The sequence below is a fragment of the Phalacrocorax carbo genome, chromosome 3, assembly GCF_963921805.1.
Source record: "Phalacrocorax carbo chromosome 3, bPhaCar2.1, whole genome shotgun sequence".
NCBI lineage: Eukaryota > Metazoa > Chordata > Aves > Suliformes > Phalacrocoracidae > Phalacrocorax > Phalacrocorax carbo.
In genome coordinates this window covers 128,300,021-128,324,592 of record NC_087515.1, presented here as the reverse complement: position 1 = coordinate 128,324,592, position 24,572 = coordinate 128,300,021, and the positions used below count along the sequence as shown (strand labels likewise).

General features: G+C 56.9%; 1 protein-coding gene across 3 annotated transcripts in view; it reads right to left on the bottom strand.

The window, feature by feature from the left end:
• The window catches only part of SCARA5 (scavenger receptor class A member 5), a 38,196-nt gene that overhangs the window by 2,147 nt on the left and 11,477 nt on the right, over nucleotides 1-24,572 (bottom strand). For 2 of the 3 annotated variants that reach the window (XM_064448373.1, XM_064448372.1), the window contains exons 4-8: nucleotides 22,462-23,136; nucleotides 16,254-16,334; nucleotides 13,681-13,779; nucleotides 6,284-6,331; nucleotides 1,270-1,464 (exon numbers count right to left, since the gene is read on the bottom strand). In XM_064448373.1, the coding sequence (XP_064304443.1) occupies nucleotides 1,270-1,464; nucleotides 6,284-6,331; nucleotides 13,681-13,779; nucleotides 16,254-16,334; nucleotides 22,462-23,136 (1,098 nt within the window). The remainder of the gene's footprint in view (nucleotides 1-1,269; nucleotides 1,465-6,283; nucleotides 6,332-13,680; nucleotides 13,780-16,253; nucleotides 16,335-22,461; nucleotides 23,137-24,572) is intronic. The other variant, XM_064448374.1, reaches the window with a different exon arrangement.

Sequence of the window (24,572 nt, the reverse complement as noted above, 5' to 3'; positions counted from 1 at the left end):
CTGTCCACACAGGAGCCAGGTGCAGCACAGTCCATCTAGCACGTGGCACTGGGGTAGCCCCAGATTTTTGGGGCTACCAAGCCCCTGGGGACGCACAATCCTTGTTCTGGAGGAAACAACCCCGGGAGAGACACCAGCCCCCATCATGTGGGGGGTTGTGGCCGTGGCAAGGCACTGGACGTACCACGCTCGATGGGGCATCGATAGGGTTGTCCTGCCCCATCGAGGATGACCAAAGGTGGCACCGTGGTGAGGCAGGACCTTTGGGGCTGGGTGTCTGCATCGGCTGGGCATCTGCAGGCTGCTGGGTTGGGGGATTTGGGTGCTTTCGTTGCTCCCGAGGGGGTCACGGGAGGAGGAGCAGCAGCTCTTCCCGGTTGGGACACCCCAAGCCAAGCCTTTCCCCCAGCGCAGGCTCTGGATGATGGCATGCCAGGACCCCAAAGCCACTGTCCCACCTTCGGGGGGTGGCAGAGGACCCAGGTGGGAGACAGGGGGAAGAAACCCAGGCGTGGGCAACAAAGGCACTGGTAGTGAAACAAGCTCTGTGGTCTCCCAAGGCTGGTGTGAAGGATGCCAACTCTTGGAAGGGTGCTTGCAGAGAAGGTCTGGCCACCTGGCATGTTCATGGCTAGATGATGGCAGCGGTGGCTACCTGCTTTTGCTAGCCATCATCTCCTCAGCGGCCGCGAGCACTCAGGGAATTAAAAAGCCTACGTGGAAAGAGCTGGTCTGGGCAGAAACACCCCAACCCAACGGTTTGGGGCCAAAGGCCACCCCTCCGCCCTCCAAAGTGTTCCTGACATTTCCCCTCTGTTTTTAAAAGCTTTTCCTTGTTTTTCCCTTTTGTTATTCTAAAAAGAAAAATAGATCTCAAAAGTCACATCCGGCTGAAAAAAACCCCAAAGAGTTCGCTCAAAAACAACAAGCCCAGGGACGGTTCTCCGGTGCTGAGTCAGCGTGCAGCAGGGCGTGCGCGCCGAGGGAGCCGGGGCAGGGGAAGGAGCCGCCTGGGCCAGCGCCAGCGATGTGCTCGCACGCAGTCCTGCAAGCCAACGCCAAAATATTTGGAGCCACCCGGGGCTGGCCGTGCTGAATAAACCGGTGCTCGACCAGACTGAAGCTTCTCAGGCCACCACAGCCCCTGTCCTGCTTGTGGGGGCCATGCCGGACGCCTCCAGGCACATTTTTGGGGGTCTCTGGTTTATTTATGGGCTGGCCTCAGGTATCTGTGCTGGGTGAGGGGAGGGGACCCCACAAGGGTCTTACCTTGGCCGAACCGGGCCATGCGGTACACCTCCTCGGCGCCTCGGAAGCCCAGCATCCGGCACACCACGTCTCCATCCTTCTTGTCCCAGCCGTCGTCGCACACCGTGCCCCAACGTCGGTCGTAGAAGACCTCCACCCGTCCCTCGTGGGAGCCGGAGCCGTTCACCAGCCGAATCAACTCTTCCTCGGCAGCTGCTGGTGGGGAGAGAGAGGGAGGTCGGAGAGGGCATGGTGGCATCTCCAAGCGCCGTCCCTCGTCCGCCTTGGACCACCTTCCCTGCCCTCTCCGTGGTGAGCGCGGCTGCAGAAAGCACTGGGTGATGCACCTCCAGGAGACCTGGGGACATCTCACCACTGCTGGGTGCGGTGCTGGAGGGGTCCCCATCAAACCCAGGGCTTCGCTGGGGGAGGCTGAGCCTTGCAATGGTCATGCTAAGATGGGCAACCTGTTTGCAGCCTAAAACTGCTGCGGGGAGGGCAGGCACCGAGCAAGGACTGGTCCTGAAGCCATCAAGGTGAGACCAAATGGAGACAGCTCAGGCTTGCGATAAGAGAGACCTGAGCAACCAACAGGAGGAGTGAGATGCCAGCAGAATCAGGGCACAGAGTTTCCCAAGGGACTATGAAAGGGGGCCGCAGGTGGTGAGGAGGGTCTTTCAGCCTGGACACAGGACGCCAGACCAAGTCCACGCTGCCAAGGTGGACCCTGACTTCATGCTTGAGGGGATGGCAAGGGGAGGCTCATGTCGGTGCAAAATGCCAGACTGGGGTGGGGGGATGTGGCTTGTCGCCCTCCCCACTGTGGCATTGATCCCTGTGCTCCCAGTTGCCTGTCTGTGGCTGCTCAGCCTTCCTCCCCCCATCACCACCCTCCCACTAGGCGAGACCAGCATGGTCATCCTTCATTCTTCAGCCAGGGAGAGGCGGGGGGCGGGGGGTCGGGGGGGTTCGTCTGACAGGGGAACGACTGAAGAACTGAAGAACCAAACCACAACAGTTCTTCCTCCGCCCCCAGCCAAGGAAACCCAGCGAGCGGAACACACCACAAATCCCATTATTTGGGATGAGAAAGGGGTTGAATGGAGAAAAATCGCTGTCAGGCAGCTGGGCTCGCTCCATGACTCACCGCGGGCTGGGATGGCAGCCGAGCGCGGAGCTGGGCTCCCCCAAGAAAGGTTGTATTGCAGCTGCTCGGAGATTTTTATTTAAAGCCATTTTCTCAAAGCCAGGGTTTGGGTTTGGGTTGGTTCCCCCCCCCCCATCAAAACACACGTTCCCATTAGAAATGCTCGATGACATTACTTCTCAAACGCGAAGATAAATGGGGTTTGGATTGCTGCGTGAAGCATTTCCAGGCAGACTGAGGTCTCCTCCTTGATGACCGTCAACGCTCCAGCTCATCCCATGCTGGTCCCTGGTGGAGAAGGGGTCAGGGGGCTGCGCCCCACTTCCACACCACCACAACCACAGCTGCCAGCCAAGCCCCAGCAATGTAAAATGGAACAAAAACCTTCTCGTCTGTGATTTGGCCGGTACACGGACCATGGCAGCTTCTCAAGTGATGAGCCCAAAAGGTCTCCGGCTCACCCAGAGGTGACCATTGCGGAGGGATTTGCCAAGAGTCGGGTAAAATCTGACATTGGTCCAACATCTGTTTTAACTCCGTGGTGGTGGGAAGTCGCAGGCAGCCGTGCTTGGCTGAGGTCTCTTCTGGCACCTTGGCCAATTAAGCTGGTGACCACGACATTGGCCAAGGTGGGCAAAGCAGGGTCCCAGCCTGCCCCAGGCTCTCAGAGCTGGGAGGTGCAGGGTTAACGGGACATTTCAAGACCGAAGCAGTGTTTGGGACCTGCTGCACAGAGATGCAACGGGTTTTGGCACTGCTGCCTGGCTGGGACCTGCACAAAAGTTGTTGGGTTTTTTTTTTCATGTTTCAGGCTCTGGGTTTTCCCTGGCTCACTCCCAGTGGGAACAGGGCCACCTCTTCCAATGACCTCCAGAAAGCACAGTCCTTGCTTGGCCTCGGCACTGACCCATCTCCCACTTCCAGGTCCCACTCAGGGTCAGGCTCAAGAAGGGGGCTGGAAACCCTGAGCGTGTTTTCCTGGATCTGGGCAGAGCACCGGGTTCACAGAGGAGCCAGGAAACATCCTGTGCCGTCCCTGAACCATCTCGCTTGTATTTTGCACAGCTCCGCCATGGACCTGGAGAGGTGGCATCACAGCTCAGCCGAGGGTCTCGTTTGGGATGCTGCCAACTGTTGTCTTCAACGAATCCTGGTAATGAAACCCAGCCGGTCCCTGGGATGGGATATCTCCTCCCAGCCGTTGTGCAGCTTTGCCGAGGCAGCTGCCTTGGCTCACCCTAGGGGTGGTGTCATCCGAGGGCTGGATGAAGTGACTCTTCTGAGTCGAACACATGTGCCGGAGCTCTGGACACTGCCTAGAGCTGCCAGGGGAGCTGCTCCTGCCAAGCCGAGCTTGTGCCGGGTCCAGCACCAGCGTCCCCTGCTAGGGAGCCAGCCCAACCGCCCTGCTCCAGGCGGGATGCGGCCAGGAAAACCTGGGGTCCAGCACTTCTCCTCCACTGCTCAGGTCGAGGTGGCGAGCCACGCAGTGCCACCTTCCCAGCTCCACGTGTTCGACCGCCCTGGCCGCCAGCACTGCAATAGCTAAACGGCTGCGGGGACCGAGCCCGAGGCGGGGAGCTGGAGCCCCCCGGCAGGCAGTAATCCCCTCTGTAAAACCATCCAGCTCTGCCTCCAAAGCCGCCAGCCTTCCCTGGTGCCAGGAGAGCAGGCAGGTGACCCGACATCCAGGACCAGCTCCCTATATCCAACATCAGCCGGTTGCTCATCCTGTCCAGGAGCAGCTCCATATCTCCAGACGAAGCCAGCTGCTCGTCCCAATGTCCTCGTTCCCCCTCCTGCGAGTCTGTCCTCGCCCTGGCTCTCCGCTGGATGCTCATCAGAGCCTGTGCGTGCTGGAGGACAACGACCCCTGCTCCGAGGAGGGGAAGAGATGTGCAATCGGGGCAGGGATCCAGGCACCACCGGGATGTTCCCATTAATCACCAGGGTGAGGGCTGCTAATAAAGCCACAGAGCTCAGCCGCGTGAGCCCTGGCCACAGTCCTTTGACTTAGCCTCTAACAAGCATTGCTGAGAGGTCTAATAAAAGCTAATAAAACCCAGAAGTCTCCTCCCAAACCAGTGCCAGCTGCCCGAAACAGCCCCGCAGCCCAGTTCAGCCCAGCCCAGCCCAGCCCAGGGCTGTTTCAGCGCCCACGGGCCCTGGGGACTCTGCAAAATCTGCAGCTGGAATCAGGGCTGTGTTCTGGTCCTGGCCCCGGGGAGCCGGCGGAACCATCAGGAGATGCACTGGCACCAAAACCAGATTGTCCACCTCGTTGTGCTGCAGAAGGTTGTCCAGGATCAGGCCCTCCCGGGCTGCAGCTCCAGAGCAGCGCAGGCGCATCCCAGCCCTGCTCTCTGCCTGCAGCAACCCCCTGCCTGCGAAATGGCCCGGCCTCGTCCATCTCAGAGCAGCTCCCTGGCCCCTTCCCTCTCCAACATACACAATAAACCCCAAAAGCGTCGTTTCTTTCTCATCCTGTGCATGTGCATTTGTTTTTGCTGCAGCAATTACTTCCAAAGCCCCTGACCTCCCCCCTTGCCCAGCTCCCAAAACAAGAGCAAAACAAGAAAGGAAAAGCTAAAGAGGAGAAATAACCCCCGGTGGCCGAGAAAACAAGGGCCTGATTCTTTGCAGCTGGGCTGAGATAGCATCTCCCCCCTGGTAATGGAGACCATCTGCCCCTGGCTCCCTGGGCTCCCCTTCCGCCCTCTCCCGCTGCCCCTGCTCCGCTCGGGTCCCCCTGGTTTGGGAATATGGATGCGAACATCAAGTTTCCAAGGGGGGAAATGTGGAAATTAAATAGTGTTATACCCTGTCATTTGTAGGTTGCGGATGGGGACGAGCTGTGCTCGCCCACCAAGCAGCGGCTGGAGGGGGCTGGGGTCCTCGGTCCTTGCTGGGGTGCTGGTGCATCCCGCTGTGGTGCTCCCAGCCGCCTCTGCTGCCGCTCCCCTTCTAACCCTGCTGCATCCTCGCTCTTGCTTGGCACCGTTTGGGCGTTGTGGTGGCCGGCGGCATGGACCTGGAGCCCCTGCGTGGGTGCCTGAGGCGGGAGGGATGATGTCCAAAGCCTGGAGGAAACCATCAGCATCTCCAGGGATCCAGGGACGAGCTCCCTGCACGGCACAGCTGTAGCGCAGCAGACGGTGGGCAGGAGCCAGCCCTGGGCTCATTCCCTGGCATTTCTTGCCTTGCCAACGCTGGGGATGGGCGGGCACGTGCTGGTCTTGGCCCCAGAGGGAATCCCGAAGCAACGGCAGCGCCGCCAGGCACGGCCGCGGTCGGCAGCGCGGCGTGGCCCGGGTGCCTCCATCCAAATGGGCATTTCCATCTTTAAGACCTGGAAAATCGCTTCCTTGGGCCAATCCTGCCACGGGGCGATGGGTGGAAGAGATGTGTCCTTTGAGCCCCTCGTCCCTCTTGCTGCCAGCTCCGGGCTATCCCCGGGGCGGTGGTGATGCTCTTTGCTGGGAAAACACCTGCGTGGGTGGGCGAGCTCAGCCCTGACCTTGATCCTATTTGTTCCCCGGGAAGAAGGGGGGCGCAGAAAGTCCCAGCAGGCTTCGGGCATCCTCAATCCAGCCCCGTCAGCCTGGCTGGGGTCTCGCACACCAAGGGCTCCTGGCGCTGCAGAGCAAGGCGCTTCCCCCTGCTTGGCTCTGCCTTAACACCATGACCACTTTCCTTGAGCATCCTTGGTCCTTGCATCCCTCCCACCTCCTTGCCCAGGCAGGAAAACCCGAGACGGGGCTCAGCAGCCTTGTCCTGGCAGCGACCACTGCTTTCCTGCCTGCTTTGCCGCAGGCATTTGTCCTGCGGGCTCCAAACCCCCCGAACACCGCCAAAACCCTGCCCGGCGCACCGCGAGTGAGCGCTTACCTGCGCCGCCGCCTCGGTCCCCCTTCTCTCCCTTTGGACCTCGGTCACCTGGTAAAAGAAAGGGCACAGGGAATAAATCTTGCTAAAATCAGATTTTTACTGGATATCCTGCTTTTAGCTAATGTTGTGTGTCTGCAGCTCTTGGAGGGCTTTATCAGTTGGGGAAACTGAGGCACAAAGCCCTTCTTTTGACCCCCTGGCCGTGCTGCATGATGATGGGACCCACCTTCTCACTCCCCCGGCTTCTCCTGGGAAGCTTCTGTTTAAATGTAAAACCAGCCCAGCCCTGGGAAAACATGGCTTCGTGCATGTTCATCCCAGGCGGCTCCAGCTGCTCCCTGGGTTTGTATTTCATGCCCAAAGTGGCTCTTGCCCTCTGCACCTGCAGTGGGGGGCTGCCCTGGGTGCCCCCTCGCTGGGGGGCGCTGGGGGTGTGCAATATCGCCCTGCTCGGGGTGCAGGGTAAGGATGGGAGAAGGGAATCCCTCAAAAGTCCTCCTGGGGTGCACGTCCCGTAGCAGAGGGAGGATGGAGCCCCCCACCCTGAACAGCCGAGCCCTGGCTGCCAGGCAGCAGCGGAGCAGGAATAAAGGAAAGCAAACCCTGAATCTGGGGCTAAAAAAACACTATTTAGGGCTAAAAAAGCTTCATTTTGCAGGGATTGGGGACAGGGATGTGGTTTCCCGCAGCCTCGATGGAGCATCGCCCTGTCCCACACCCAGCTGGTGCCTCCTCAGGAGCAGATCTGCTGAACCAAACCCTGTAGCCATCGAAAGGCAACGATGCTGGGGGGCTCAGGCCAGCTGGGTAAACAGACTGCCTTTAAAACCACGCCTATTTCCATATAAAAATAATGAGCTCAATAATTATCTGTGTCATGGCTTGGCTTTCCCCACCTCTCGTGAGCATGGGCTGCCTCTGCCTGCACCCCACCATCTCCCTTAACCCCTGCCCACGCTCCGGCTTTGCTCCTGGCAGGCAGCAGCCGTGTTTTCCTGCGGTGCGCACCACTGAAAACACCATCCTGAGCGGGGCCATAGGCTTGGCTTTGCTGGTCCTGGCTTCGCCCCGAGGCTGCAGAGGGAAGGGGCTGGGGGGCTGCTCCAGCCCGCGATGCTCCAGGCAAGCCCCAGCCCTGCAGCATGGCCCCGCTTCGACATGTCCTCCGCTTTTGTCTCCGTGTAAGAACAACAAATAACACACACGCTCTCAGAAATTTCTTATAAAATAAAATAATAAAATAAAATAAAACAAAAAAAAAAGCGTGCAGGAAATTCTTGCCCTTTAACTTGGAGGCTCTGGGAAGATGGGATTGCTCCCCTGGGCAGCCGCAGCTGTGTCAGATGGAGGAAAGCTGCCTGCAGCCTGCCCCGCTGATGGGAACCAGATGACAACAGCCCCCCGAGCAGCGGGAGGGAGGCCAGAGATGCTGCTCGCCGGCACGTGATGGTACTGGGACGCTGGGGCAGCCCATGCTCGCCGCCACCTTCCTTCCCCAGCCCAGAGGAAAAGGGGGCTGGAAAGCAACCGTTATGGCTCTTTTGTGCTTGTCCCCAAAAACCCGGCTCTTCCAGAGCAGAGGTGCTCTCCCTGCAGCGTTTGGACTGCATCCGATAGGAACGACGGAGAGAGGTGAAGGTGGAAAGGTGGAGCTGGAGGAACAGGAATGTATCGGCTGTGCTGGGCAGAAACACTGTGGGCTGAAACTCCTCGGGTAGATAACTCAACTGCTGTATCGTTGCTGGTCTCAGGGAGGTGACAGCAACTGGGACAAGTCGGGGACTTTAGAGATCAAAGAATCCCAGACTGGGGGGGGTTGGAAGGGCCCCCTGGAGCTCACCCTGTCCCACCCCCTGCGTGAGCAGGCACCCCCAGAGCAGGGGCACAGGGCCGCGTCCAGGCGGGGGGTGAATGTCTCCAGGGAAGGGACCCCACAGCCTCTCTGGGCAGCCTGTGCCCCTGCTCTGGCACCCTCAAATGCAGGGGGGTGCATTTGATGCAGATGCTGCAGGGAAAGGAAATACTTTAATGATGGGAGAGCTCACCTATCAGAAATGGTTAGAAATACTTAAGGAAAAGACCAAGGCAAAAAAATTCGTCACAAATTGAACTGTACTGCACCACTGCAAGAGGAACAGGCTGCCCCGAGAGGCGGTCGATGCCCCATCCCTGGGAACACCCAAGGCCAGGCTGGACGGGGCTCTGAGCAACCTGCTCTGGCTGAAGGTGTCCCTGCTCACGGCAGGGGGTTGGGCTGGGTGGCCTTTAGCGGTCCCTTCCCACCCAAACCCTTCTGTGATTTGATGATGCTGTGTAAAGGCACGGCTGGCAGAAGGCAGCGAAGCCGGTGGTGAGACGTCTCCAGCAGCTGGGAATGTTGTGGGGGAAACCAGGGGCTCCTGGCCCAGGCAGGGCGAGACGCCCAGCCGCACAGCCCCAGGGCCAGGTGCTGCCCGCCTGGGAGCCCTGATGTGGGTGTCATTAGCCAACAGAGCACACCCCTGTCTCCAAAAAGCAGCAGATGGGCTCAGCTTAAAGATGCTGAACTGTTAAAAATGGGTCCAGAGCCTCTTGAGGAGCAGGAACCGGTTATGGATGGGGAAGGAGGAGCTGGTGGAATGGGCTCTGTGGCTGGACCCATCCCAAACGCTGCTGGGGAAGAGCCCATGGTCGGAGCTGATGCTGCTTTGGGATGGGTTAGTGGGTCTAACCAAAAGCTCACCGTTCTAGGTGTCCTTCTCCTCCCCATCCCCGACCTGTGCTACTGCATTAGGCATAAGCTGGGTTATTTTGTTGTTTGGTCTTTTTTTTCTTAGCTTCATAGACATCTGGCTGAGGAAAGACCCTTTAAAAGAAAGAAGCGTTTTATGGATGATGCCAACAGATTCGCACCGGTGCTTTAAAACACATCCCATCCCCTCGGCCTTATCCTTCCCTCTCTGCCTTGGCTTTTCCCATGCAATCCTCCAAGCTCCTTCATTTCCTCGCTCTCCTGGAAGGCTTTTCTTCTTATTTTCTCTTTTTCCCATCTTCCCATCCCTCTTTTCCCTGCAGAAGCTCTCTGGTGAGCAGAGAGGACAGCCCCTTCGGTGGCACCGCTTGCTGGCGCCACTCTGGGGTCAAGCCCAGCTCCCCTGAGGTGTCATGGCTGAGGAGCATCCCTGGCTGGGGACAAAGCCCCTGTGAGCTGGAAAGGAGAAAGCCTCGGGGCTGGGACAGAGCCCACAAGTTCAGGAGAGCCCTTACTGGCATCACCGCTGGTCCTGCCATGAGGTTCTGCACAGGGCCTTCACCCAACGAGCGCCAAGGTCTCGCTCGGCCGTTTCCCGCTGCGGGAGAATCGGTGCATCTTGGTCTGTTTCTTCTGGACTGCGCACGCAGTTTTGGCACAGATGCCGTGACAAGTGACCCTCAGCTCTTCCCATGGCAGAAGCTCGGTCCCCACCAACGTCCTGCTCCTGGACATCATCGCTGCTCCGAAAATCAGCGCCGATGAGAGAGGCAGCGCACAAAAGCTGCAAAGCTCATCAGAGAGGACATCAATGGAGGAGGGCGGAAAGAGCTCCTGGGTCTGTAGGGTGAGGTGGACCACCATGGTCTTGGAGCAAACGCCAGGAGAAGCTGCCAAACCCCCATCTTCACACGCAGAAACATATTCTGCCTTCAGCAACAGGCCAAAAACTCCTCCTTGCCTGCACGTGGTGTTTAGGAAGGGGACTTCTCTTATTGCCCTGAATTTATCTATAAATTACCCATCCCTACCTTGGCTCATTCACTGCTGTTTCCTCCTGAACATGTTCCCTGCATGATGTTCTCCATGGAAGAGTGAAGAAGACGACTGATACACGCTTATTTTCCAGAATAATTTTCCCCATTTGGAAATGAGGAAAATAATACTCCACTGGGGCAATTTTGAGGGAAAATGCATCAAGGATAGGAAAATATCAACAAGGGAAAATACTCAGGACCCTGCTGAGGAGAGGAAAAGCTCTCCCTCGAGCAGGTCAGCCCATCTCTGTGAGATGGTTTGACCCAGAATTTTTGGTGAGGGGGCTCATCCGCCCCAGATGCCCCCCGTCCCAGGACAGGCTGCATTTCCCGGGGAACCGATAGCTCTCCTGTGCTCAGAAGAAAGTCATTACAGATATGTAGGAGTAGTGCTGCAGAAAAACAGGCCCTTACTTAAAGCCTGGGCTTGGACCGTTGCCTGGCTCAGTGTCTGTTTCCTATAAATTTCAGAGAATCCCATAAACCGTAGAAATTCAGTGCTTGCTGCCAGCATGGTTTGCCATTTACTGGAGAGGGGGTTGGATAAAACCCCCTTATCTGAGCACCCCTGACCTCCAGGAGGTGGGAAATGGGGGCTGTAGTTTGGGGTCCTTTTGTAGAGGATACATCCAAGCCATGGAGTTGTTGACCTTCATCCACATGGGCCAGCAAGGGGAGGTGGAGGGAGGGACCCTTGTGCTGGCGGTGGGCTCTGGTGGGACCTGGGGGTGGGCCACCCCCCCGGGGGGAACGCCTGATGGCCTTGCTGCTGCAGAGTCATCCTCACCCCAAACCAAGGATGCCTCCAAGAAACGCATGAGGAAGCGGGTGCATCAAGGCCATGGCAGGTAGAGCCCTGGAGACAGATGAATCTTCTTCACAACAAGAGGCCTCCTCAGATACGGGGATTACTCTACACCACTGAAAGGATGATAGGTAGAAGCAATGCACCACATGGCAAAGATCCACTGACCTTTTGGCATGCCATCCGACCCATCGCCTCCCAAAACCAAGAGCAGAAGCGCTTCATCTCCCCAGGCAAGGGCTCTGGAGATGCAGACTTGCTTTGGGGAAGGGTCACCACGCTTGTGGGGGTTGATGCTCTACTACTGTGGCACGGCCACAGCTCTTCCCTGGAGGCAGGGGCTGTGCTGGGTGTGGTCTCCACCACCTCCTGGGCTGGTTAGCACTGGAGAAAGGCTTCATCTGCTGCGCTGTGTCTCCGGAGAGCTCCTTGCTGGAGCTGTGATGCCCACCGCGGGGTCTGTTAACACATCTCAGCACTGGCCCAGCACAGCAGCTATTAACATCTTTGTCTTAGGGCTGGAAATGTGATGCAGAAGCCCATCAACCTCTTCTCTCCAGAAGGGATATGTCCCCTGGGGATGCGCTTTGCAGAAAAAATCTTGGCATCAAGTCTTGGTCCTCTACTGAACCTTTATTCAACTGGCCCAGGCTCCTTGGGATAATTTGCTTGTCTAATGAGTGCTTGGCACCGGCCAGTGAGAAAAGCCCACTTTCCTCTGCTCCGGGGGAGGAAAGGAAACCGCGGTCCCAAAGCGCGTTGTGGTTTTGGTTGGCAGACCTTGGCGTTTGATGCGCTGCCAGGAACATCTCGGCACCGACATCTCCCTTGCGTTAGCACCCGTCCCTGCAGCGCTCACGCCTGTGCAAGGCTCGTGCCAGGGACGTACCCAGGGGTTGGTTTGACCTCCTGCAGCATCAGGACTAGCATTTTCACCCCGCAGCTTGGATGAAGTCCTGCACCCCCACAACACGATATTGCAATCTTGCAGGCCAGAGTTACCTCCAAAAAACGGAAGAGGTGGCGCTGGAAAACAAGCATGACATGCTGGTTTCTTTATTCTTGCAGTACGTAGGGCTCTGTGTCCCCCCGGCAGCCTCTGCCTTGGTCGGAGAACGGAGACTTGTCCCAGCTGCATCAGCCCAGAAACCCTGGTCTTCCAGTTAGATGGGATGGGGTGATGGAAATAGCACCCAGCAGCCTTCTTCAAGACTACACAGCACTGCATAAATATCATCTAACCAGCCACGTGGCCTGGAGAGCCATCTCCAGCAGCTAATGGGCCCCAGGATCTCAGCTTGTGCCTGGACTGGGGTGACTGGGAGAGCGGTGGGATGAACGGAGCCATCATGTCAGTAAGGCAAGTGATGACAGCAGCGATGGCTTGAGGGAAAGAGCAGAGGTGCTAATCCTGCAGGAGACCTTCTTGCCTTGGGCTGCAGCTCTGGGAGCTTCATGCTGCTCCCTCGCTACGGAGGGAGGCCACCAGCAGCATCTCATCTCCTGCATCTCCTTTCTGCCTGGACCTAAAGCTTCCTGGGGCTGCACTGGGAGGCACTGGCACTGGGATGGTGTGTCCCTAGGAAAGGTCCTTCTCCTAAAGACACCATGAAGTGGAGAGGGATGGAAGACGTACTCCTGCTCGTAGACAACAAGAGGTTTTCTGGTGGTGTGCGAGGTACAGGAGATGGCCACCACACATAAAGGATGGGCCATCAGACATGACATGGGGGTCTCACCCCAACCCCTGCCCCTGGCTGTGGCCAGCACTTTGGAGGGCATACCGGAAAACCTGACACCAATTCTGGCCAGCTCGATGCCAAGTTTGCAGATAGAGGAGAGAGAGGGCATTAAATGGGCAGATTTAATGGATAATTAAATGGACAGATTAAATGGACAATTTAAGAGGACATTTTCCTTCAGCTTTCACACGTGCAATTCACCCAAGGCGCCCGCTGCACGAAAGCAAGAGCTTGTAAGACAAATAACAGAGCAACACCCCCTGCCCGGAGCGCTGCCTGCAGGGGTCCGGGCATTTTCCAGACCCAGAGTCTGCTCTGTGGCCACGGGCCCAGGTCCTGGTGGCCAGTGTAGCCACGTCCCAGGTCGGCATCACCCACAAGCATGGGATGAGGGGAGCGCACCGTTTTGGGCCCCTTTGGCTCTGCCCAGGGAGGTGCTGCTTCTTTGGGCTGGGCTCTTCCTCCCTGCCCACATGGTATTTTGAGGCAAAAAGAGCACGTTTTGGGATTATCCATCCTGTTTTAGGTTGTGGCACGGAACTTCTTTTAAAAGGTCTGCTGGGACAGATCTGTCCTGCTAAATAGGTGCGTGGCCACTTCCCACACCCACAGCTTCCCCCTGCTCTCAGCCGGGGTGTGGTGAGGCGCTGCAAAACCACAGCGAGCCAGAAAAGGTCGCCAGAAAACAAACACAAGGCTATTCCTAAAACACCGGCGGAGGCAAGCAGGGGAGGGCCACCGGGCAGGTCCCCGCAGGGCTCTGGTGAGCGCCTGGTGCAGGCGGCGCTGCCCGTGCTGAGGAGCATCACAGACCCAGTCGTTCTGCCCTTCTCCCTCCAGTCCCCGCACTCCCTCCGCTCCTGTGCCGTGGTGGGAAGGTCTCGGTGTGCACGCTCCCGGCTCAGCAAGGTTTCCTCCCCACCCCCAGGAGCTCCAGGTGGGTCCCAAGCCAGGCGACCCACCGCTCTCACACCCGTGACTCTGCCCCTCGTGCCAGTGGTCTCCAGAGCCAGTTTGCTGCCCAGCAAGCCCAGCCAGACCAGGCGACCCACCCGGCAGCATGTGCAGAGGCTGGTCCTTACCTTTGAATCCCCGCATTCCCACTGGACCTGGAGGACCAAGGTCTCCTTGGTCCCCTTTCAAGCCACGTGGTCCTGGTGGTCCTCTCTCCCCTGGTAGCCCTGGAGCGAGGACAAAGAGGCAAAAAATTAGGAGACATGGTATTGTTGGGTTGGGGGTTGGACTTGATGATGCTAGAGGTCTTTCCCAACCTTAATGATTCTGTGATTCTATGAAAATTACCCTGTCGCAGCAGAGACCTACACAAACCAGATGTGTGCGCGCACACACACGTGTCCTGCTTGCCAGCAGACATGCCAGGTGGTCTCTGGTTCTTTGCCAGAAGTCAGGAACCATCAGGAGACACCTGAGAGTCCAGCCCACCTTCTCCTTCTGCACCTGCCCCTGGATACAGGACAGATTTAACCCAGAGAGCATCTTAAGGCTCAGAATAAGGTAACTGAGCTCCAAAGCTGGAGACCAAGGAGGAAAGGCCAGGATCCAGGGTGGAGCAGAGAACCCAAGGAGACATGATGTGGCCAGCACGAACTGCTGGTCCGTTGCATCCGTGCACACTGACCAGGCGGGTTTGCTGTTTATTTGAGCAGGGTTTGGATTAAAACTCCTTATCTGAGCACCCCTGACCTCCAGGAGGTAGGAAACAGGGTTTTCAGTCTGGGAACTTGGGCTTCCTTCGTACAGGTCACGTCCAAGCCCCAGAGGTGACCTCCGTCCATGCAGGCCAGGGGAGGTGGAGGGAGGGACCCCTGTGCTGGTGGTGGGCTCTGGTGGGACTCAGGGGTGGTCCCACCAAACTGACTCATCAGGGACTCAGCCCAAGCCTGTGCTTGGGTCAGATCTGAAGCTCCTGGGGGAGAAGCCCTTCGGATAGAGCTCCTCCAGCATCCGAGCTCGACCCCCTGCCCGGCACGATGCCGCTGGTCTCCCCTGCCCACACAGAGGGAGCCCTGGCTTCCCTTGGCACTGCGCCTTGCGCCCCTCCTGGGCAGAGCTTTTCCAAACTTAGTCAATATTTTCCACTGGTTTAGGAGGAAAAAAAGCTGCCAGGAGGAATTTGGGCACCAGCTCCAGTGGACATGGTCTGGGGCTTAATTCTTTCCCTGCTGTGTTCGGGCAAAACCTCGCCTCCCGCCCAGGGGGGATCCTGCAGCGTGTTAGGACCTGGCTTAGTATTTGGGAAGAGGAGCTGGGGCAGAGGCAGGATGGCAGATGTGCTGTGCAAAAGGGGATTTACCAGGGATGCTTCGCAACGCCTGGCTGCACCTGAACCTGACCTTCTCATATCCAAAGGGCTGGTGCCGTAACCACATCCAGAAAAGCACCAGAGAAAGCAAGACAGAGAAAGACCTAAAAATAGTGGCCCTTTCAGCAGCTCTTCCCGAAGGTGAAGCCTCCAGAGGTTGTTTTGGTTTTCTGTTTAAAACTGAAAAAAAAAAAAAAAAGAAAAAAGGAAACAAGCCAGACGATATATTTCTGATGCTTGTTACACCCAAGAAAAACAGCCATGAATCTGTCAACGCAAAAAAATATAGCTGTCGGTGAAACAAGCACGGGCAGCCAGCGCTGAGAAGGGCTTTCAGAGAGCGATCGAGTTTCCAGGCTGGCTCTGCCTAACTTGGCTGGTCCTGCCGCCCGCCGGGGAGCAGGGGGAAATGGGGTACCAAAATATGAGGTTTTAAGCCCATCCTAATACTGGCAGCTCAGATGCACGGGGCTGGGGAGCTGAACCTGACTCTGGCGCTGATAGTCCTACGTGGGTCTGGCTTTAGCTGTCCAGGTGAAGGCAGGGCTGGACATCCTCTGGGATGGAGAGGGAGGTCTATGTCCCAGGCAGGATGGATCCTCAGTGGGAAAGAGCCTCCTGGGGACAGAAAGTCCTCAGCAAAGGGCATCCTCCATCGCCTCTGTGCCATCCCCGGCTCTTGGATGCAAAGCCAGTATTTCTAAGTTTGGCTTAAAATTAGAAACAGGCTCAAGCCGAGCCTTGTTTCTCGGGGTGGGGGGTGTCTTCTGTGGGTTTTTAAATTGAATTTCTCTCAAAAACAATGGTTGGAATTAAGAAGGGGAAAAAAAATTGACATTCTTGACATTAAATAAAGTGTCCTATGAAAAGCCTCAATGCTGCAGCTGGTGGCCAAGTCCCCTCTGCCAGGCTGGAGGCACCCCGCGCCGGGTCCCTGTGTGCTGCCGGGAGGGTGCAGGCAGCGGGGCCAGCCCCGGCACCTTGCAAAGGCTCAGATTTAGTGAGCACGGCTCGGTGGCCAGCTCCTGCACAAACCTGAGCTGGGTGGCTGTGTCAAAGGAGCCTGGGGGCATCAACCTGCAGGTGACGGACCCTTGCGGCTCTTGCTGTCCTGAGGCCCGCTGGGAGATGAGAGAGACTTTTGGCCCCTAAAGACTGGCAGTCTGGCAGGAGATGGGGCAGCACGTTAATCCTGTTGTTCTTCAAGGCTTGTGCAAGGGACGTCCCAAGGGTCCCAATGTTGGGAAGTCACCAGGAGTCATCCCGTTGACTCTACAGACTCTGGGTGAAGGCCTGCAGGGTTATGGGCACCTTGGACATGTTGTTCCTCACCTCGCAGCCCAGGCAGGCCGGGAAGACCAGGTTCACCCTCCATCCCTTCATTGCCTTGGTCTCCTTTGGGTCCTGGTGGCCCTGAAACACAACAGGTATTGGAATGCGGCCATCGCACTCCAGCTTTGCAGCCGCGCAGCAGATGCGTGGGTGCGCGCACCCACCCACCCTTCACCGGCCGTCATCGTTTGAGGGACCTCTCACAAACACAGACCCCCGCAGACAGGAGCAAGGTGACAGCGAGGGAGCTTGCCAGCAGCCGCCTTCTGTGACCTGTGGATTTTAAAGGCCAAACACAACTCCCTCAACCGGTCTCGTGTGCCCGAAAACGTCGCCTTGCAGCTCCTGCGCTTCCACCTGAGGAATTTTCTATGGGAAAATTCCAACCTCCTGGAATTCCCTTTTGACCCAAAGTTGTGACATCTCCAGTGAAGTAACATTAAGAAAAAAAGAAAACAAAAAAATGTGTTCTGGAAATATTGAGATGAACCTTTAGGAGGAGATTTGCATCACTGATCTCATCAGGAACCAGCCATCGGTGATTGCTTTTCAGTGTAAACTCTTGTGAGCGAGCAGAAAGTTCAACCCAGGAACAGAGTTATATTCCTCAGCCTGCGAAGGGCCAAGTCCGCAAAGCTGAAAACAATTATGAGCTAAATCAATTGGAAGAAAGAATTTGAACAGAAAAAAAAAAAAATTACTCATGGGATGATAGAAAAGAGGGCAGAGAGAGGCCTGGAGGGGTCATTCGGTCTTTGTCCTACTAAGCCAGGGTGATAATTGGAAACTGTTAAACGCTGTTTTCCTAGAAACCCCAACAGCCATAAACTCGCAGTTGTGCCGAAAGCAAACAACCAGCCGCGGCTACAGGCGACGTGGGAGTGTGAAAGGATCAGGAGAGGAAGAGGGGGGCTGTTTAGCAATCCTAATGAAAGGGTAATTAGGATCTGCAAATATTATGCAGGAATTAACGGGTTCCTGAGCAGACAAACCACAGCAAGCTCAGGAAACGGCCGAGCTGGAGATGGTCGGGGCTGGTAGGGGACTATGGGGAGATATTGCATGAGCTTGCCCTGGGTTTCCTCTTCCCTGGACAACGTACATCCCTGGGCGCTGAGGGAATGCAGGGATGGGCCCTAGGCCCTGGGGAAATGCCTCCTGTTGGCAAAACAAAAGGATGCGAAGAACAATGGACGCCCGGGAGGGCTGAGTACAATGAGGAGGCATTTTCTGGTGGGGGGGAAAAAGAGGAACCACACACAGCAGGGACGTTGCCTGGCCCTGGGGAGGAGAGCTGGGATTCTCCACGATGCAGAAGGCCCAGTAACATTCAAGATTTGCTCCACAATGGGATGTGGGGCAGGATCCAGGCGAGGTGTGCACTGTATGAGGGTGCTGGCATGGCTGGTGAAATAGTTGTCATCCCCACAGCAATAAAGACGGGTGTTACACAACAGCCATTAAATAGAATCACAGAAGGGTTTGGGTGGGAAGGGACCGCTAAAGGCCACCCAGCCCAACCCCCTGCCGTGAGCAGGGACACCTTCAGCCAGAGCAGGTTGCTCAGAGCCCCGTCCAGCCTGGCCTTGGGTGTTCCCAGGGATGGGGCATCGACCACCTCTCGGGGCAGCCTGGGCCAGGCTTTCACCGCCCTCATGGTAAAACTATATATACTTAAATCCGCTTACTTGCCTGCTGGAGTTTGAAAAGCTGAATTAATGGGCAAATAAATAAGCAATAGGAAGCACCTGATGGCATAAATAGATGGTGTTAAGTACAGCCACTGATTTTCAGTGCCCCAAAAGAGTAAGAGGGACGGTCAAGTCATGCCACTTTGTTAAAGTGGAATAATGTGGGTATGTTTGGGCTGCCCCGTATCACCCATCCCCATCTGAAATAAGGAACTAATGGAGAATGTAGAAGTACAAAACTAAAATATACTGATACCATTAATTTCAGCCTACAGGGCATTACAGAAAGCAGAGCCTGCCAGAAATCCATGGCTGTACAGAGGTGATAGTGAATTTGATGGGTAGCAGTGGGAGTGACAAGGCAAAGGGGTTTTCCTACCCGCATATTTCCTGCCTGAAGGCCCCAGGTGTCCCAGGATGAGCAGTGAAAACTCTGCATGACCCAGCCGTGCTCCTGGGTTTGGGTCGAGTTCTTCCCTCCCCGCCTGCTCCCCAGCACATTAAAGGTTGGGCTGCTGAAAACCACTTGCTTAAACAAAACAGACGCTTTCCCACCAGAAGCAAAACTAAAAGCAACCCTGGAAACATCTGCGGTGGGAGCCACCAAGGAAAGGTCTCCTGTTTCATCACCCTGACTTTGCCCCAGGCATCCTCTCTGAAGGGAAGGGGTCCCACGCCAATGGCACTGGAGCAAAACTACTGCTGACACGAAAGGTCTTGCTTCCCCCACGCCGGCTCCAGCACGGCTCGGCTGAGGTCCCCTGTGCGGGGGCAGCTCCGACAACTTCCATCTGCTCTGGTTTTATGGGCACACTGGGAAATAATCCATACTAGGGCCCCACCTCAGTTGTTAACCCTGGAAGGGACATGGGAGCTGCCTGCTCAGGGCACGTCTCGGTGGGATGGGGGTTGGAGCTGCCCTTCCTCCTTAAAAACCAGCTGCAGACCCCCAGTCCTCTGCCACCTTCTCGTCTCATCTCGTCTTGTCTCATCTCATCTTAGGCCCCGTCCCTGGGAACACTCAAGGCCAGGCTGGACGGGGCTCTGAGCAACCTGCTCTGGCTGAAGGTGTCCCTGCTCACGGCAGGGGGTTGGGCTGGGTGGCCTTTAGCAGTCCCTTCCCACCCAAACCCTTCTGTGATTCTATTATATGATCTCATCTCATCTCTTCCACCACCTCGGAAAACCATCCCATGGGACATCGGGGAGGTCAAGGGCATGGACAGGATAAGAAGGGAACTAAGTTTCATGGAGGATGACCATGGGCAACAGACAATCTCATCTGCTCTGTAAGAGCTGGAGGCTGGGAGAACACACCAGGGAAGAGACATGTTGTCCCTTATTCCCTTTCCCTAATGCCTGGGGTTAGAAACAGGGCTTGGGGATGGGCAGATCATAGGCCTGATCCTGTCTGCTGGCTCCTGGTTTTGGCCTTCATCCTTCAGAGCTCACAGTACTGAGCCCTGTGGTCCATCAGCCACCTGAACATCTCCTCTTGGATACATCCAGGCTGCTCCATGAGCAGAGGTCATCCCATCCCCAGGGACAGCTGGTGGGATGGGACACAGGGAGGAGCTGGAGTGGAGGATGGAGGAGAACTGGGAGGGGTGGTTGGGAGAGGCCGAGCAGCACTGCAGACACCATGCCAAGCTGGTCCCCACCCCACAGTGTCTGAGGTTTGCACTCAGGAAAGAAAACCCCAGCCCAGATGCACCCCTGCTTCGCCCTCCCGCCTGCACAGGGCTGGGCTGTTTGCTGCTTCAGCGGAGGGGAAAAACCCTCCAAAACCATCAGGATGAGGACTTTCATGACATGCACGGATCTGACAACCAGATGGGACCGTTGCAATCACCCCGCCAGACTTGCTGCGAGCCAGCACATCCCACCCAGCGAGTTGTGCAAGCGGCTCCGGGCGGGCGGTGGATGATCCTGGGCATCCCCCCATCCCGGTGATACCGTTATTTAAGACCCAAAGCCCCTCGGCGCTGCGAGGCCGAGCCCTCTCCAAGACATGTGAGCTGCTTGGCATGGTCAGCTGCTGGAGACGAGCCCGGGGCACCTCCCCAAGCAGCCATCACCAGCAGACAGCCTCAAAAAAGCCAGAGCCTGGGGTAGATAAGGTCTTGGGGGGAAGGAAGATGCACCCCCAGGCAGGCAGCCCTGCATGGCCCAGGACTGGCTCTGCTGGTGCAAATCCACCTGGAAGCACAGTGGATTCATCCAAGCAGATTTGGGGCTGGGGTAAAGCCAGTTGGGCACAAGGCTCTAAATTATCTATGACCCATCGCTGCCGACAGCAAGTGGGGAGGGGGGAGGGAGGGGGGGAAAGGGAGGTGGGGGCTGCCAGGAATGTGTCAGAGCAGCTGAAAAATCAGGTGCTGGACTGTTGGGAGGGGATTTGTTTTGCTTTCTGCTCATGTTCATTGGAGTAACGTGGCGCATGGGTGTTGGGCTCCATGACAGTCCCCTTCCTCAGTGGCTTAATCCAAGAGAGGGTGATGTCCTCCCCATGGCAGTGGGGGGAAGAGAGGGCGTGGGGGTCAGTGGGCAGCTGTGAAAACCTCAAAGCAGTGGGTGCAATGTGGTCCCAGCAGCCCCAAACCAGGCTTCATGAGCCAACGTCCCCCAAGGACCAGGGAAATGACCCCAGTGAGCTGCTGGTACCCAAGGGTGATGGTTGGCCTGAGTGGGGAGATGTAGCTGCTGCGGTTGAAAGCACATCTGTCCCCTCTCGGCTGAGCAGACAGCCTGAGGGAGCAAACACCTTGGCATCAGCCTCTTCCTTCCCCATCTGGCATTTCAACTGGAAGCACCAGAAATGAGCAACAGCCCGTTGCATCTCCGCCAATGCAAACCATCAGCCTAGAAGTGAGACAGCAACAGCCCCCCAACTCGTGCTCTGCCCCCAAGAGCTTGCGCTGGGCTCTTCTGTGTTTCTTCATGGTTTTTCCCCCTCCCATGGCCAGTTCATTCACTGGGACTGTGATCAGGTCATGGCATTTAACAGCCGCAGATGTGTCCTGCGTGAATTTGTCTAGCTCCTTTTGGACCTGCTTGGGTTTCTGCCTCCACAAAGTCCTGCAGCAAGAAGCTCTGGCTGGGTGAAAAGGTGGGATGTGGGCTGAGCCTCTCCTGGGCTTGCTGCCCACCACTTCATCAGGTTCCCCCTTTGCTCTTGTGCCATAAATCATGAAGATGCTCATGACTTTGCTGTCTCCCATCACAGCCCCGTTCAGTTGCCCCTGTTCCTGAAGAGCCCTTCCCCATCATCCCATGAAGCCAAGCTGCTCCCAAGGAGTGCAGCTCCCTTCACTCCCTCTCCTACTTCAGCCTTTAAGATCTTTGGAGCAAAAGCCACCTCTGCCTTGGTGCAGCACAGAGGAACCCCTTACATCAGGCAACCAGACTGGGGTCCACCACAGCAGACGTGGGTTTCTCCAGTGTAGGCATCTCCACCTGAGCTGGTCCCCTTGGAGCTGGGCTCTCCTAGGAGATCTAGTGCTGTGGGGTGCAGAGAAGTAGGTGATCCCACAGCAGCAAGAGATACAAAACAGCTGGAAATTCCTGACATCAGAAAGGAAGAAATGTCCAAGCAGATGGTGAACCCTGGCCATACAGCTACGCTCATGAGATAATGGTGTGACAAATGCTTGGACCTTGCAGATAATTGAGAAAAAGGGAGTGGATGCTCAGCAGACTGAGGTGGGGATTACTGAGGCGACCATATAAATACCAAGAAAAGGGGATCAGCACAACTAGAGTCAACGGTCAAGAGTTAGCAGGGATGGGTTCTTTGTTTCACCATGATGCGGGCGGTGAAAGCCTGGCCCAGGCTGCCCCGAGAGGTGGTCGATGCCCCGTCCCTGGGAACACCCAAGGCCAGGCTGGACGGGGCTCTGAGCAACCTGCTCTGGCTGAAGGTGTCCCTGCTCACGGCAGGGGGTTGGGCTGGGTGGCCTTTAGCGGTCCCTTCCCACCCAAACCCTTCCGTGATTCGATGATTCTACGATTTGGGAGGCACTGAGGGTGGTAAAGGAGGAGAAGATGGGAGGGGGGAAATGAAGTAAAGGGGACGTACAGCAAAGCTGATTATGTGATTGACAATGACTGAGGGTACTGGGGGGCAGCCTTCTGCTTGATCACTGCGGTGCAAATCAGGGCAGAAATCCCACCATCCCTGCTGCGCTCGGTCTGGTTCACTTTCATCATCAGGAGGGACCTGGCGGAGGTTTTCCTGGCATATTTGAGGGAACCGTGGGAGCTTTCTTCCTAATGTGGATGGAGGAGCCTTTGGAGAGTCCAAGAGTCTAAGGTGATAGAGACCTCTGAACACTGCAGACACCTAAACTGTAATGCCAGGTGGATTTGATACACCAAACAGTACCTGAGACATCCCCACAGGACATCCCCATGCCACAGGGACCATTTCCACCACCACCCAAAGCACCGAGGCCACCCCCCTCCTCACAACTTCATGCACCAGCGAGGGAGCTGCATACAAGAGGTGCTCGGCTTACCCCGTATCACGGAGATGTTCTTCAGTGCGACGGAGTGCTCCCAGTCCTTCAGCCGCAGGTCCTCCGTCACGTTGTTGAGGATGGCCAGCTCGTGCTTCAGCTGCTCCTCCATGGCTATGTGGATGAGGCGCATCTGCCGGGCGTCTTCGGTGGCGTTGCTGATCAACACCTGCAGGTCCTGGATGCGGGTATGGTGGATGTTCACGTCGTAGGAGAAGGTCCTGTTCATGGTGTCCATGGCCCCATTCATGGCCGTCATCTGGTCGCTCAGGCTCTCCACCCTGCTGCCCAGGTGGCCCAGGAGGTGGTCGTGGTGCTGCAGCAGCAGCCGGCTGCTGTTGCCTTCCACGGAGAGCTTGTACATCTCCTGCTGAGCCGCGTCGCTCTGCTGGGTCAAACTGTCCCAGAGGTTGGACACTGCCTTGTCAGTTTGGCTGGCCTGGGTCTGCAGGCTCCAGAGGAGCCCTTCCAGCTTCTGCAGTGACCCTGTCATGAGGAACAAGGAGTCCGAGTGGTTCTGCAGGAGGTCCTGGAGCCTCCAGATGTGATCCAGCATGTCCCCCTTCAGAGGTAGGTGCAGCAGCTTCAGCTGCATGTCCCGAAAGCTCTCATTGAGGTGGTTGACGTTCCCCATCAGCGCCTTCAGGTCCTCGGGGGAAGTCTGTGGTCTGGAGACTGCAAGGGATGGAGAGGAGGGGACATCAGAAACCATCCATGGAGGCAGGGACCCTTCTGAGATGTGCAACACTGGAGGAGGAGACCCTTGGAGCACTTGGACATCCCCCTCTTCCTCGGTGCTTGAAGGTGGAAGCCCCACCTCAAACCCCAAAAGGTTCATCCCATCAGCCCCTCTTTGGCCCCATGGTTTTCTCCATGGTTGGAGAAGGAGGTTGGTTGCTGAAGGCCTGGAGAAGGAGGCACCTCCTCAGGAAGGACAGCAAAGGCTCCCAGCAGCTCTGGGCTTTGCCAGATGGATCACGGTGCTACGAAGCTCCGCCTCGTGGCTTCGCCTGGCCTGTGCTTGCCTCTGGTCAGAGGACTGTCTGCTAACAGCATCCGCTTCCCTTTCCTAAAAAACCAGACCTTTAAAACTCCTTCTTCCCCCACTGAGGTTTTAATTTTAATTTTAACAACCAGGTTTCCCTTCCGGCCGCTGATCCTGGGCCTGAGCTCAGCCCCTCGCTCTGTAAGACCTGGCTTGGCAGGTCTCCACGGCTCTGGGTGCGGTTTGCTCTCAGCCTCCAAGTACCGCATCCCGCACGCGGGGGTGGCCAGGGCTCTTCCTAAGGGAGGAAACCCGCCCCGGCTCAGGATTATCCTTTGCCCCTCGGCATCCCTGGTGGCAGAGAGCTCCTGGCCATCCAGGCACCCACTCCAAACCCCTCCTGGCCTCGCACCAGCTCCCAGAGCACCGGGATGGGGTTCGGAGGGGGAACCTGGAAATTCAGGGGGGATCCTTTTGCTCTCAGCCGCTCCTAGCACTGCTCCAGCAACGCTTTGCCCAGCAAGCCCAGTAGCACCCGGTAAAGCATGATCCTGGAGCCCGTCACCAGGGTGTACGCCTTGGTGCGCCCCAAAAACACTGATCCAGGCAGGGAATATCATCTTCTTCCTCCGCCTTGAATCGACGCTAGGTCTCCAACGCAGCCTGGGGTGGGGGACTCAAAACCAAACCCACATCAATAATGAGATTTAAAAAAATTAAATAAAACAAAATAAAATAATCCCCATTGTTCTTTAAGCCGTGGTTGGGCTTTGGCTGGCGCGACGCCGCGGGCTGGCGTGGGACCGGCCTGGCAGCTCACCCCCTCATTTCCACGGAGGAGAAACTGAGCGAAACCATTTGGTTTGAATTAAAATCGCAGGAGTAAGGAGAGGGTGAAAGCAGCCGCGCACACACGAAGGGCTTCAGCCCCCCCCCGGGCTCGGGGCCGCTGGCAGTGGTGGTGCTGGGTGCCCCAGCAAGGGGACCGGGGGGGACCCACTGTGCCCAGAGAGGGGGCTCTGGGAGCACCGTGGGGGCGAGCAGCCACCCCCCCCAGCTCTGCCACGGGCTGGCGGTGCCATAACAGAGGAGCTGAGCATCTTCCAGGCACTAAAGGCATCTTTCC